The sequence below is a fragment of the Colletes gigas genome, unplaced genomic scaffold (genome assembly GCF_013123115.1).
Source record: "Colletes gigas isolate AHSC1104 unplaced genomic scaffold, ASM1312311v1 Colletes_gigas_Sc00015, whole genome shotgun sequence".
Lineage (NCBI taxonomy): Eukaryota > Metazoa > Arthropoda > Insecta > Hymenoptera > Colletidae > Colletes > Colletes gigas.
The window spans coordinates 905849-922083 of NW_025106644.1; the positions used below are offsets into that span (position 1 = coordinate 905849).

General features: G+C 34.3%; 2 protein-coding genes across 2 annotated transcripts; one reads left to right on the top strand and one right to left on the bottom strand.

Annotated features, from left to right (window-relative positions):
- Window positions 1-845: 845 nt before the first annotated feature.
- Window positions 846-2003, bottom strand: LOC122399800 (leptin receptor gene-related protein). The gene is made up of 5 exons (XM_043400766.1): window positions 1967-2003; window positions 1778-1847; window positions 1483-1678; window positions 1204-1354; window positions 846-1123 (listed from the first exon to the last, which is right to left on the bottom strand). The coding sequence occupies exons 1-4, from the start codon at window positions 1995-1997 to the stop codon at window positions 1241-1243; spliced, it is 411 nt and encodes a 136-aa protein (XP_043256701.1). The 5' UTR covers window positions 1998-2003; the 3' UTR covers window positions 846-1123; window positions 1204-1240.
- Window positions 2004-6650: 4647 nt separating this feature from the next.
- LOC122399873 (transitional endoplasmic reticulum ATPase TER94) lies at window positions 6651-16180 on the top strand. The gene is made up of 13 exons (XM_043400916.1): window positions 6651-6805; window positions 9087-9446; window positions 9642-9834; window positions 9912-10146; window positions 10207-10340; window positions 10589-10837; window positions 10914-11078; window positions 11163-11285; window positions 11391-11603; window positions 11683-11991; window positions 12081-12242; window positions 12848-13002; window positions 15010-16180. Exons 1-13 carry the CDS (start codon window positions 6789-6791, stop codon window positions 15098-15100), a joined length of 2406 nt encoding a protein of 801 aa, XP_043256851.1. The 5' UTR covers window positions 6651-6788; the 3' UTR covers window positions 15101-16180.
- Window positions 16181-16235: the final 55 nt, after the last annotated feature.

Below are 16235 nucleotides of genomic sequence, written 5' to 3' on the forward strand. Positions count from 1 at the left end.
CCATTTACTGTTGCGTTGCAACACATTAAACGTGTCGAATGTTACGCAATACTATTATCGCAAATATACGTACAATTTATTTTCTTTATAATATACAAAATCATTTTTACATTATTAATTATTTAAATAATAATACAAAACGAGTATTAAAATAATTTATTATACCTTTTGTATCTTATTATTAGTATGTTTATACAAAAGTAACAACTAATAAGTATTGATTTTTAAGAATTTGTAACAATTAAAACTATAGCAATGTAAAATGAAAATATTTTATGCACAAAGTAATAGCCGAAATACATAAATGCTGGATGGAAAGTAATTTCGAGTTTGCGTGTATCGTGTTACCTAAAACTCATATAGTGTGCTAAATTTCTAACATTAAATATTTATACAACATTATGTAGAAATAGAAATAGAAATACGTAAAAGCGTTTTCTTTATTTTGATTCTATAATTAATGAAAGAAGCTTTGTTGAATTTAACAGTGCCGCTATTATGATGTTCTTTTGTCATACAAAAGGCATGTACATAACTTTTAGAGAATTGATTTTTACGTTACTTGTAAGTCCTTAATTCATACTACAAGCAATAGTATTCTTTTGCCAACTTAAATACTCCAGTAATATTCGCATATAATATTTATTAAATTACTTTTTGGAAAAGCTAAATCTAACAATGTGTATTTACGTTGAATTTTATTTCATATTTGTTTATTACTGGGAATTTTCATATATTTTATTTACTGAAACTAGTATATTAGCATACAATTGTTAATTTACAAACATCAAGTTAAAATAACGTAACAAGCTGTGACTTTATTAATATTATTACTAAGACCGTAGATTTAATAAAAAGTAGTATGTCAAATTTTCAACACTTTACTATATTTGTGCTTTTAATTTTATCCATAGAAATTTGTAAGAAAATGTATGCTGTTAAAAATTTAAACTTTAATCGCCGCACGATAGCATTAATATTGACTATAATATAGACAGCTTATAATAATATTCATATCATATAAATAGTATACTATAAATTTTACGATGACTTAGAATTAATCGATAACTGTCAGTCACTGTAGTAGATGATTTACATCCTTCCTTTTGTCTTGTAAAAAAACCTAAAAAAAAGTTTAATTGGCATGTACAAATGATGGAAAAAAGAAACTTGAATGTAACCGATTAAAGTTGACACAATTACCATGTAAAATTAATGAATAAGTACAACAAAGTACATTTCACCATGGAGAGTAATCGATGTCTTCCTGAACAAAAGTTACAAAAACTCCGAATAGAGTTAGATACATAACAACATTACCTGCTAAAGTCAAATAGCAAGCGCCCCATTGTATCTGAAAATATTCATTTTTACTAACAAATACGTTTACGTTCCGTATTTACAATTTCATCGTATTAAATTTTGTCATAAAGAAACATAATATAATGACTAAATAGAAAAATATGTAAAATTTAAATCTACCACTGGATTATTAGCTGGCGATCGTGCTAATACGATAGGAAGAGCAAAAGACGACACAACGAACCCCATAGTAATGAATACCGCTAATTCCAAACATGGATTAGTAGTACTTCCGTTATCTCTGTAGCGACGTGCAATTAGAGTTGGAATTGGAGCCAGTATATAGAATAATATTACAAAAAATGGCCACCATACTCTAGAGATAATATATCACGAACGTTAGCGTACATTCCTTTTATAAAATATTGTATTATATTTATCGATAACAATGTAACAAGAGATAAACAGTACTTACTTATATGTCGGTAACGCGCAGCTAAGTATAATAAATGTCATACCAATGGATCCAGCAAATGCCAAAATTACTAATCTACAAAAAGGTTTTTTCTATAACTTACTTGTATTAACTATATATGTGTATGTATATATATATATATATATATATTAAAATTAATAAACTACATAAATATTTCACAGCACTTACGCTGTTTATTAACGTCGGCCATTAAACGCATGAAACAAAAATGAAAATAATTTTTGTAAATATATCACCTTCAAATTATAACCAATCATTTAATATAAAATTTTGTAATATGTTTGTATAAATTTTCGATTTTTACGAACTTTGTAAATTTCTTTTATCTAAAATTACCGAGCAACGTCTGTAAAATACGTAGGTAAAAAGAAATAAAACTGAAATATAAAGAGAATTTTCAACATAGAGGTATATTTAATATAATTTCTTTTTTTTGCAAATTTACGTGCTTGCATGCTAATAAAAATATTACTTTGTTAAAATTGTATTGATAAATGATACATAATGTAAATAAAGTATTCGAGCACATACAACTTGTTAAATTAATAATAAGTATACATAATAAAGAAAAATGTTAAAAATCTATCAAACAAAGAATACAATATATTTAAAATAAATTAGCGAAGATATACAGTTCGTATATAGAAACGTTTCACCAATGAGAAAAACAATGGTAAGGTTATGTTTTGACGTATCACTTTTAATTAGACTTTCTTAATAAACATTTAACGGTAGAATCATTTTTTTCGATTTTACAAGAACAGAAATTGCATATATAGGTGATCAAACATATAACCAATAACCTTTAATCCCGGCCATCATAGACCGATTTGACAAGTACGAATATCGAAATTGCACTTTAAAAACGTTCGTGACGTAAGCTGTCTAAAGCCTAACACACTTTCAAAGTTAAAAACGGACCGCCGAGTTATCTAATGGATAAAGCATTAATTTAACAACAGATTAAGAATCTTTTAGTACATCAATAAACGTTTAATATTATTTGAAATTTCAGGATACCGCGTACGTTTACACGCGAAAATATTAAATATGCGTATATCAACTGTATATTAAGTATCGCAAAGTGTAAAATGTTGTCGTTTTATTTAATCGATAATTAATTGTTTATTTAACAATAGCAATTTAAAAATCATTTATGGCTCGAAATCTGTTACTTATTATTTTTTAAATATATAATGATATGAGAATTGCATGTACGGTGCTCCGCTGATTTTAAGTCCCGCGGGACGACTCACGGACAAGTGGGGTTCGGACCGCCCCTTTTATCAATCTCGCTCTCTTGCTCTCAGGCAGTCCACATGTGTATGACTGCCGCGACGAATAGCGAGCGAGAGTTCTATGCTTACGTGGGAACAGCGATGCCAGAAAAGCACCGCCGGGTGCACACTCGCACATGCCAGATACGCGTACGTGAGCTCGTGGAGTTTCGGAAAGACGACAAAGGCAAACTGACGCATGCCCTCTTTCTCGATTCTCCGAAGCCGCCCGAAGTAATTTCGGACCGCTTCGTGGAAGTCGAGAGAGAAAGGCTCACATTTGCCTTCTCGCTCTAAACAACTGAAATCCGACCTCCCGTCAACGGCATACGATTTGGATTCTCGAGCCGAGATTCTCGACTGTCCAGGCATTTTTACTTTCCGACCTATGTAGGCGCACATAAGCGAAGTACCCATAATGAAAAAAAAATTTTGTAAAATTTATTTTACGGAAATACACGTTTTAAGACCTCCTGATCATATTTTAATTATTGAAAAAAAAGAAATTTTTTTTTATTCCCATGTATGAGCGCACATATGTATATTATTAATACGATTGAATATAAATAGCTGAATGAATTTAAATGAAACTTTACATTTAAGTTTTATGTTCTCATTTCAAAGGCGTGTGGACGGATTCAAATACGTGAACACTAAACGTAACGATGTAATTATATTATTTAATATTTACTAACTATTTAACATAAAGAACATAAAAGAAAGACATAAAACGTAAACGTAAAAGATCATAAACGTAAAACTGTGATTGCTCTCGACTAACGTTCGATACAGAGTGACGTTCCTGCAGTCAAAGTCGACCCTTCCTTATTCCTATCTTATAATAATTATCTAAACAAAACGCACGTTCGAGACGCAGTCTCTAAAACGTATTTCAGCTTAAACCTAAACACCTCACTCGATACCTACTCTAGCTTAGACTAAATACTCCTATCGACGCAAACGATAACGGTTCTCCTAGCCACACACATACACTCCTTACAGATTATACCTCTTGTTTCATAGTTGTTCCGATATATAGGCATAATGTATAAAAAATCTTTTAAATGTTTCATATAAATCTTAGGACGAATTAAATTTTATATAAAAAAAATTATATAAACTTTTTCTCTATCTTCTCTAGAAAAGAAAAAATTAAATGAAATCTTATACATTACATGCTTACTTAAATCGCATTGAAAAAGAATACCACAAGTGTTTTAGAATAATGTGCAAAATGTGATTGCGATTTTCGCTAAGACAAATTGAAAACTCGGTTCTAACAAGGAAAAGTTGGAATGGTACCCGATTTTGGGTTAGGTTTTACTTTGAGATATTATTAAAGTTATTACAGATACTTATCTTCAGAAATAGAAATACATTCAACAACCAGCGTGGCGTGAATGATAAGGTATTTGCCTGCAAGTTCCGAGCTTCTTCTGCTCTGCAGGTTCAAACCCTGCCAAAACAAATCCTTTTTTTTTATTTGTTCAATCATATTTTAATCGTACACTAAATGTGACATTATATTTTTGTCTGACCTTCGAATATTTTTTTTTTAAAGTTGAATTTAACCAATTACATTTAACATATGTTATTTTCAATGTACGAAGTACATGAATCTGGATGGTACTTTTCACAAAAACAGTCAAAACATAAAAATTTCAAGCACCACGTACATTTACTGAGTTTTGTTTTCACAGAAATTACAAAATTTTGTATTTAACTCTGATGGAAAGGCCGCTTCATTTACATTGATATAATGTGAACGATTTTCGGATAGTCGTACCTTGTAGCTCGTACTTTTTACCTTATACTTCAGGTAAAAAGGGATATAGCTGGGAAAAACAGTTTTATGACATTACCTGCTAACTCATGTTACTGTTCTACAATGAAACGCTATGTTTTGTACCTTTAAAAATATTCGACTATGTCCTTTTAAAATTTAAGATCCAACCCATACTTTGTATTAAACTGGCAAACGGTATCACTTTTCCTTTTGTTTCTAGTTAGTTCTATTTAGTTCGTCATAACAAATTGATACGGTTATCTCAAAACAATCGAGGAAAATCATTATTAATTAATTTCTGCAATTATTAATTCTACTGTTTTGTTTATGTTATAAAAGTAAGAATTCTTCTTATTGAAAAATACCACAGCGTGCACAACACTGGTAAAGAGTGGAATCTCATTTTAATTTATTAATTTTCAATCTTAACCCTTTTAGTGCCAGCGGGCCGATCTATCGGCCCGCGGTCCTTATGCGAAAACTGCCAAGGGCCGATGCGTTGTGGCGGACCGCCGCCCAGCGCGCTTACATGCTGAGGGACTTTTTCTGTGCCTCGTTTGGAGGCCCTCGCTTGTTTACGTTCAGATCATTATTTCTCTGAGTGTCAAGTGGGATTCGTTTACACTTGATCTTTATCTCCGATGCCAATAGTATAGACCACACCACACCATGCTTCAGTTCATTTGGTTTTTCTTCAAGTCTTTCTCTGGCGTCTGTTAGTGAAAGTCGAAGCGTTTTCCTGATTTCTTCTATTCCAATATTTGGTTTTAGTCAGTTCATATATTATTTTGAAATAATACCTCGGTCAATAATGGCAGAGCAAGTTCAGAAAGATACTGAAGAAAGTTTGGTGCCATCACATTTTGACAACGGCAATGCATCATCGAATAGTGATGACTCGCTCATCCATCCTGTTGGACTTACTTCATCAAGAAGATGAAGAATATTGTCATCCGAAAGTGAATTTTATAAGCGCGCATATCAAATCGGCCCGTGGCATTCTTCGCATGTACTCCGTAAAATGCCTGGCACTAAAAGGGTTAAAGTATTTTGATTTTCAAAAATCGTATTAATAATATACATATGTATGTGCGCTCATACATGGGAATAAAAAAAAATTTCTTTTTTTTTCAATAATTAAAATATGATCAGGAGGTCTTAAAACGTGTATTTCCGTAAAATAAATTTTACAAAATTTTTTTTTCATTATGGGTACTTTGCTTATGTGCGCCTACATAGGTCGGAAAGTAAAAATGCCTGGGCAGTCGAGAATCTCGGCTCGAGAATCCAAATCGTATGCCGTTGACGGGAGGTCGGATTTCAGTTGTTTAGAGCGAGAAGGCAAATGTGAGCCTTTCTCTCTCGACTTCCACGAAGCGGTCCGAAATTACTTCGGGCGGCTTCGGAGAATCGAGAAAGAGGGCATGCGTCAGTTTGCCTTTGTCGTCTTTCCGAAACTCCACGAGCTCACGTACGCGTATCTGGCATGTGCGAGTGTGCACCCGGCAGTGCTTTTCTGGCATCTCTGCGTGTATCCCTTCCACTTTTCTCGCATTCCTGCCAAGCACCACGGTACTTCAAGTCATCGTGGGACTAGATTTATTTAAAAACTTTTACAGTTAAATAGGTATATAGATTCGATCGGTTGATATAAATTTCTCTAATACAAACCTATCGGCGATAATCTAAAGGACGATATAACCAGTAATACGATCACTGAAAATTTGTCAAATTCCGACGAGTTTTTTTTGCAAACTCGCCTTTAGGTCTTTGATTCGGCAATGGGGAGTCCAATGCAAGCCATGAAAGTTTAAATGAGGGATGTTCATTGGATCGACTGTAAGTGTCGCTGACTCGTACATTGTGCGAGATACTGGATTGTGATCACTGCGTCTACGTTTTCTATTGCGTTAAAGTGAAGTAAATAATGAGTGAGCAAAAGAGGTAAGTGAATTTAGAAAAGAACAGGTTTCATTTGATAATGGTTCGCATAATTTCCATTCTATTATTTGAAAGTATAAAGCCAAAGTATGCAAATAAATTGCATCCATGCTGGCTTCTAATTTTACGATGTCATCATGTCGACGGGACGCGTCTTTTCGCTCTTTCGTGCGAAAAGTGAATAACGTCGATGAATTTTTGCCCTGTAAAAAGTATTTGCCCCTTATGGGCCGACGTTTATCGAACCTACAGGTCGTAATAACACGAATCGCGCTTATCATTTTTGCATGCCGACTGATCATGGCCGAACACTACGTTGAACGTGACAAAGGAATTTTACTATCAAATTAACTCTTTGCGAACGGGTATAAAAATATATTAAACATGATTTTATCGTCGGGGACGCGCGTACGAAAATTTTTGACAATCTTGTTGTCACAAATCAGAAATAATTTATTTCCACGATACTTGTGTAACGGATGATGAATACAAATAAAATTTACATGTTGAGCAAAATAATTTTTTAATACGCATTTATGTCCTTCCATTTACTCTAAAACTGTCTCGTTCTATCTGACGTTCGCACTTTAATATGCCTATTTGCAAAAGGGGGTTAGTGTTGTGCCTGTTCCATGACACTAATTGCAATCATAATGATTTTGCAACAAAATTAAACATTGTTTCGAGAATGCCTGTTAAAAAATCTTAATTTCTCTCTCATAAATTTGATAAGTCTTTGTTTAAAACTTTTCTTTATAATAAATGTTATTGTTTATATGATCATAATAATATTATATTATTATAATAATGATAATACGAAGGAAAAACTTATTTTAAAGAAAGTAACCCTCAAATATTTATTATCTTAATTCATCGAACGAAGCAGGTACTTTTCGGTTGAAAAATTCATTTATTATTATTATTATATACTATAATATTTTTAACCCTCCATCAGCATAACCTATTTTCACTAACGCGGACGACATAATGGGTCTTTTAAGTCCAGGTCTGGTTTTTTTATTGTTTTAGGCATTTATAAAAATCTGCAAAAATTCCAAGACGTTTATTAGAGTTTCTATTTCGAAGTCGTACTTAAGTTTTTTTAGGTAGAGCAAAGAGACGGACTCGTTTGTTTTCTGAGAAAATAAAGAGATTTTTGCTTGTACATAAATGATCCGTTATGCCAACACAGGGTTAAGTATATAGTACATTGTATAACAGAAATTCCTTAAACTCGTAATAAATATAATCTTTTAATGGCACGATGGATATTTTTTTCCATTGAACGGGTACCAGCCGAATTACCTGATATTCCCTAAGTAAACTACAATCTATATTCTACGTACGCTTAAACTGTACACAAGATGCGCGAGCTTCTGACTTCTTCTGGGTCTTGTTGAGCCTTAAGGCATGTTAACTGTAGGTATTTTAAACAAAATGTACATTGTGATACAATTTTGCAAAGGTGTATGTTGTAATGTTTTTATATAATGTGTTAGCGATAAAGAAAAATCTACATAGAGCAGACAGTTTTTTAAATTATTTGCGTAACAATTTTATTATGACAAAATGTATGTATAACGCTTTAAGAAATTATAAGGAAGCTAGTGATAAAAGTCTCGTACGAAAGAGTTTTTAAATTATCTTATACAAACACTCGTAATTTCTATCTCTCTGTAATATTAGTACAGTGAATTATTTTTAACACATTGAGCGCCGGCACCAACAGCATGTACAAAATTTTTTATATTTTATAATGTTAATATATTGTATAATTTAAATTCATTAAACATTGCGCAATTTAAAAGAAGCAATACTGTTTCACATTATCGCAGCTCAATGTGTTAATATAGATTTAGAATTTATAAATAATACAAAGAACGATGATAGCAACAAGAATGATAAAAAGATGAATGAACTATTCAAAGAAAATAAAGCTACCATTTTTTATTTAAATATTAAAGTTAGCGATTATAAGCTATTAGCAGAAATAGTTGTTGCGAATTATCACTACTTCTTTATTGATATTTTGAAATATTAATAATAGAAGATAATATTTCTCCAAACTAAAAACTACCTCGTAATTGATCTAATTCTAGAAAAACTGCTAGCAACAAATGCATCGAAGCATTATAACAACATTGCATAGGTTGTTGGTCATGAATTTTATATTAACCCAACTACTTTGTTGCTATTGTTACTGTTGCTATTGTCATTGTCGTTCTTCTTATTGTTGTTGTTGTTATTATTATGCTTTATGTGATTGAATATTTTCTTGTTACAGCGGTGAAGATTTAGCAACGGCAATTCTTCGAAAGAAGGATAAGCCGAACAGATTATTGGTCGAAGATGCTGTTGCAGATGATAATTCTGTTGTGGCTCTATCTCAAACAAAGATGGACGAGCTGCAACTTTTTCGAGGGGATACAGTATTGTTGAAAGGGAAAAGACGCAAAGAGACAGTGTGCATTGCTGTTTCCGATAATACCTGTTCCGATGACAAAATTCAAATGAACCGTGTTATAAGAAATAATTTACGTGTACGTTTGTTTGATGTCGTTTCTGTTCAAGCATGCCCACAAGTTAAGTATGGGAAACGCATTCATGTATTGCCAATGGACGATACAATAACCGGTCTTACAGGGTAAACAAAAGCTTTTCATTTTTTTTATAATTCCTATTTTACTTTACGCTATTTATTATCAGTTATTTAGTAATAATACATTCTTACTTATTCTTAATATATTACTAATTACTTATTATTATAATTTATTGCTTCGTATTCAATTTTTTAATACATACAAAAGATGTTTGTAAAGCAATTTGTCCTTTGTCGTAGAAACTTGTTCGAAGTATATTTAAAACCATACTTTTTGGAAGCATATCGTCCTATTCACAAGGATGACAACTTTATCGTACGCGGTGGTATGCGTGCTGTAGAATTTAAAGTAGTCGAAACAGATCCAGCGCCATTTTGTATTGTAGCTCCTGATACGGTTATTCATTGGGAAGGTGATCCTATTAAAAGAGAGGTTGGTAAAAGTATACTTCTCTAACGATCAATGAATTTAGTGTACTATAATTTAAATATATGTAAATATGATTGTAGGAAGAAGAGGAGGCGTTAAATGCAGTTGGTTACGACGATATTGGTGGCGTTCGGAAACAGTTGGCTCAGATAAAAGAAATGGTAGAGTTACCTTTACGACATCCATCTTTATTCAAAGCTATAGGAGTAAAACCACCGCGTGGTATTCTCTTATACGGGCCACCCGGTACAGGAAAGACGCTTATTGCTCGAGCCGTAGCAAACGAAACGGGAGCATTCTTCTTTCTCATTAATGGTATGTTAATTTTACAATGAATGTTTTTATTCAAAATATTACTTGTAATATCGTTAAAAGGGCCTGAAATAATGAGTAAACTTGCGGGAGAGTCGGAAAGCAATTTACGAAAAGCATTTGAAGAAGCTGATAAAAACTCACCAGCTATAATTTTCATCGACGAACTCGATGCTATTGCTCCAAAAAGAGAAAAGGTTTGATCATTATACGTATCGTCTTACCACGAGAAGAAGGCACAGAGTGTTTACATCCCCACTGTTGCTGCAGTCCGCTGATTGGTTGTCACCGATCTTCCGTGACAGCCAATCAGCTGAGCGTGAGTCAGCGGACTGCGACAAGAATGGAGATGTAAACACGTTGCGCGTTTCTTCGAAAGAATAGCACTTTACTTAATATATGTCCAAGTTCTATATATATAATTATTAACGCATTATTAATTTAGACACACGGAGAGGTAGAAAGACGTATAGTGTCTCAACTGTTAACTTTGATGGATGGTATGAAACAAAGTTCTCACGTTATTGTCATGGCTGCTACCAATCGGCCCAACAGCATCGACGGAGCATTACGTCGGTTCGGTCGTTTCGACAAAGAAATTGATATTGGAATACCCGATGCCACCGGTCGTCTAGAAATTTTACGAATTCATACAAAAAACATGAAGCTTGCAGACGACGTTGAATTAGAAGAGGTTTGTATAAACGTTACATTTAAAATTATTCAACTATTCTTTCATACTACACAACGTATCGATGCAACCCTGTTAGATCGCGCAAGAAACACATGGCCATGTTGGAGCAGATTTGGCTTCGTTGTGTTCCGAAGCGGCATTGCAACAAATTCGTGAAAAAATGGATGTTATCGATTTAGAAGATGAGGACATAGATGCTGAGGTTTTATCTTCCCTTGCCGTCACTATGGATAACTTTAAGGTTGACATTAATTTCAATTCGTTAAACAAGAGGTCTATTGCAAATCTATTGTATGTCTATTAATAAATCATATTCGTAACGTAGTATGCGATGAGCAAGAGTAGCCCAAGCGCATTACGCGAGACCATCGTAGAGGTTCCAACCGTCACATGGGACGATATCGGCGGGTTACAAAATGTTAAGATGGAATTGCAGGAGTTGGTACAGGTAAGAAAATTATTTAATCGACATATTGCATAATTCTTTGTGCAACCCTATCACGCTTTAACTAAGACAATTTTAGAGTAAATCACCGTTTCCTTTATTTTGTAGTATCCAGTCGAACATCCTGAAAAATTCTTGAAATTTGGCATGCAACCGTCAAGAGGGGTATTGTTCTATGGGCCTCCCGGGTGTGGTAAAACATTATTGGCCAAAGCAATAGCCAATGAATGCCAAGCAAATTTCATTTCTGTCAAAGGTCCAGAATTATTAACAATGTGGTTTGGCGAATCCGAAGCCAACGTTAGAGACGTTTTCGATAAAGTGAGTATATATAGTTCAAACGTACAGAAATAAAATGAAGAAAAAAGAATTTTACTCGTTCTCGTATAAAACTTTTCAGGCACGTTCGGCAGCTCCTTGCGTATTATTCTTCGACGAACTCGATTCCATTGCGAAGTCTCGGGGAGGTTCGCTAGGAGATGCTGGCGGAGCAGCAGATCGTGTAATAAATCAAATCCTAACAGAAATGGATGGAATGGGGGCGAAAAAGAACGTGTTTATCATTGGGGCAACTAATCGTCCCGATATTATTGATCCTGCCATTCTACGACCTGGTAGATTAGATCAATTAATTTATATACCATTACCGGATGAGAAATCTCGCGAAGCAATTTTCAGAGCCAATCTCCGAAAATCGCCTGTAGCAAAGGTAGGGGAAACGGAGCACGTATATAATTCTTTTGTATAAAATGGCTAATTTTTCACGACTCACGTTGGAAAGTAATATTTCTATTGCAGGATGTAGATCTAAGCTATATAGCTAAAGTGACGCACGGATTCTCGGGTGCTGATATAACGGAAATTTGCCAGCGTGCGTGTAAACTTGCTATAAGGCAGTGCATCGAAGCTGAAATTCGAAGGGAAAAAGAACGTATTAACAATCCATCTGCATCCATGGATGTGAGTATTGTTCGATGTTATTTTATTTCAATAATTTATTAAACGCATATATTATGATATTCGTATCGTCCTTCCACAAGAAGGCAAAGCGCGTTTGCATCCCCACTCTTGCTGCAGTCCGCTGATTGGCTGTTACCGATCCTCGTCACCGTTCTCGACCAATAGCTGTGAGTCAGCGGACTGCAACAGGAGCGGGGATGTAAACACGCTGTACCTTCTTCCCGTGGAAGAATGGTATATGTATAGTAAGTTAAGACTCGGTTATCTAAAGTTTTTAATTACTTATAACACTTTGACTGCCACGTCATCCATATATGCGCGACAGGATTTACCATTATGATACTAGAAAAATTAATTGTCAGGTTAAGACGTCGTGGGAAATAAATTTCATTAGAGTTTGTGAATTTTTAACAAGGTTGCGAAAATAAGCGCTGAAACAAAATTTTACTTGCGCAGAATATTATATGGTTTTGATCTGGCAGTTTATATCGTAATATATCGTGATTAACTTCACGTGTGTTAATTTAAGCATTTTCGATCAGTGATTAACATTGACCTTTCACTGACAAGAAAATGAATAATTAAGAATCTAATTATTTTGCTAGATGGATGAAGACGATCCTGTGCCAGAAATTACTAGAGCTCACTTCGAAGAAGCAATGAGATTTGCGCGACGTTCTGTATCCGACAACGATATTCGAAAATATGAAATGTTCGCGCAGACACTGCAACAGTCCCGTGGATTTGGAACTAATTTTAGGTAAGTGTTATACGCACTTGAGGGGACAAACGACTATGGAAATCGAAAAAAGAGACATCTGGTCTCGAAAGTTTTCAAATATGTTTCATTTCCGTAGCTACGTTCTCGGGCAGATACTTATTAATTCACGCTGTGAGTTTTCATCAGTAAAACTTTTATAAAAAAAAAAAAAAGATATTGCCTAAATAGCGTTTCTAATATTTCCTATGTAGTTATTATTTTGAGAAGTGGTTTTTTCCAACCTAGTCCTTCTAGGTTTCCTTTTTCGTATCGTCTGTATGTATATGTTACCGTGAATGACCGAAATTGGAGAATGTCAACTTTCACCGGTGAATGTCAACAGATACCAAATACGTCGGTGAAAGATCGAATATTTCATTACATTGTTGTACATTCGGACCCTCTCCGGTGTGTGTCGACAATCGCAGATATGCTCTGGTGGAGGTCCAAAACAGAAGAGTCAAAAAACAAGCGACTGGCTCTCTCCCGCCAAATCCTTTGTTCTGCTCGGAGTCAATCAGCTTTGTCAGTCTTATGCAAGCTTTGATAACGCGACCAACGTTTTTTTAATTTTTTTTCCGATACCCTAATTTATACTAAATGGATACTGCAGTAAATCGTGATCTTTTTCTAACCCAGACCTAACCCAGACCTAACCCCCGTTATCAGCGATGAATTGGTCTGGGTTAGGTCTGGGTTAGGTCTGGGTTAGGTCTGGGTTAGGTCTGAATTAAGTCTGGGTTAGGTCTGGGTTAGGTCTGGATTAAGTCTGGGTTAGGTCTGGGTTAGGTCTGGGTTAGGTCTGGAATAAGTCTGGGTTAGGTCTGGGTTAGGTCTGAATTAAGTCTGGGTTAGGTCTGGGTTAGGTCTGAATTAGGTCTGGGTTAGGTCTGGAAGAAAAATTAGATTTTCTAATTAGCAAACTCGTCTTTTTAAGAGTAAATTAAGACCTAACCCAGACATAATTCAGACTTATTCCAGACCTAACCCAGACCTAACCCAGACTTAATTCAGACCTAACCCAGACCTAACCCAGACTTAATTCAGACCTAACCCAGACCTAACCCAGACTTAATTCAGACCTAACCCAGACCTAACCCAGACTTAATTCAGACCTAACCCAGACCTAACCCAGACTTAATTCAGACCTAACCCAGACCTAACCCAGACTTAATTCAGACCTAACCCAGACCTAAACCAGACTTAATTCAGACCTAACCCAGACCTAACCCAGACTTAATTCAGACCTAACCCAGACCTAACCCAGACTTATTCCAGACCTAACCCAGACCTAACCCAGACTTAATTCAGACCTAACCCAGACCTAACCCAGACTTAATTCAGACCTAACCCAGACCTAACCCAGACCTAACCCAGACCTAACCCAGACTTAATCCAGACCTAACCCAGACCTAACCCAGACTTAATTCAGACCTAACCCAGACCTAAACCAGACTTAATTCAGACCTAACCCAGACTTAATTCAGACCTAACCCAGACCTAACCCAGACCAATTCATCGCTGATAACGGGGGTTAGGTCTGGGTTAGGTCTGGGTTAGATCCTTTCAGAAAGAGAGGCGAAAAAGTTACGTCACCCTTGTGACGTTTTATAGCGACTGAATTACGGAGAAGAAAATATAAATCTCCAACATGTTCAACACTCACCATTAGTGCATGGTGAATGTCAACATTTACCGGTGTAAGTCAGAAATAAGGGTGTTTAGCAAATATTTCGGACATACACTAAGCGACTATGTGAATGTTGACAATCACCGGTGAAAGTCGACATTCGCCAGATTTCGGTGTTTCACTGTAACATATATACAGGGTGTACGGCCATCCCTGTATAGATTCAAATTTTTAAGAATAACTTTCTTTGCCTCTCGTAGTTGTCTAATCCTTTAACACTTTCGAAATTTTTAAGCGGTAAATACTTTTTCATAATGTCCAGTTAATTTGGACGTTTGAGTCAATAGAGAAGCTGGAGAATTTTGTAATTTTTTCAGATTTCCGCAAAGTGGAGCAAGCGGAACACAAGATACAACGCAAGGTGATCAAACCTTCCAGGATGATGGTGACGATGATCTTTACAGCTAAGTCTTCGTGTCTTTGTACCTCGATACAGTGAGCATACGACAAAAGGGCCTGTTTCTGTTTTATAGAAAACACTTTGTGTTCGTAACACAAATTTTACAGAGAAGTAATTTTAAGAAATTTAATATGCGGAAATATATACGAATCGAATTCAGCCATTACTATTATATAGGGCAGATTTTAAGTAAGCCTACGATAAGAATACAAAAATTTAATTGAAAGGAACATTTTCACATTTGGTATTGTCTGGTACTAAATGTTGAAAGAAATAAACATAAAATGAAATTGTGAATTGTATCGCGTTATTTAAATTCATTTAAACGTAACATTTAAATATATTCCTGTTTTACTTTATACGCATTTATATTGAATCGAATAAAAAATATATATATATATATAAGATTTCAAAATAGAGTAATAATTATTTCGGTGTAAATGATTGTATTTCATTAGATATTATTAACACGACAATGAAACATAAACTGCCCTAATAAAATATTTCGTCTTGTATGTATGCTGCATAGAGTCATACAAACTGCCCATTTTCTTAACATTCTCGATCCAACTATATGTTTGAGTTATTTACATGAAATGTAATTTCAGTTCCTCAACAAATGGTTTTACATGGTTTCAGAATTAATTAGAAATGGACCCTTTTGTTACGTAGTCACTGAATTATATAATTACATTTTATTGTTCACACTCTGAGATTACAGTAATGTGAGAGTTTATGCTATGTCAGTGAAATTGTTGGAACTGGTGATGTGTATTGGTGAATTTGCAGTCTGCTTGTAGTAGTAAATTTACTTACAAATTACCAAAGAATCTTTTGAAAACCTTTCATTTTAGAATAAAGCGTTGAAATTATTCATTTTCTATTGCTCACAATTTGATAAAAATTTGAATTTTACTAAAGATAGTACAGTGACTAAGTAAGATTATATTGGTGTACAATAAAGTTATACAATTTATATGTTTTTTGGCGTAATTTTACCAATTACTTTATTTGAAATTTTATCCTTTATTATTAAACTATATTTAGCGACGATTATATATAACGATGATTAACAAAATGTCCGACGAGCATAATTATTCATTATGGATTTATTTATATAACGCATACAAATTTTGCTTAAAG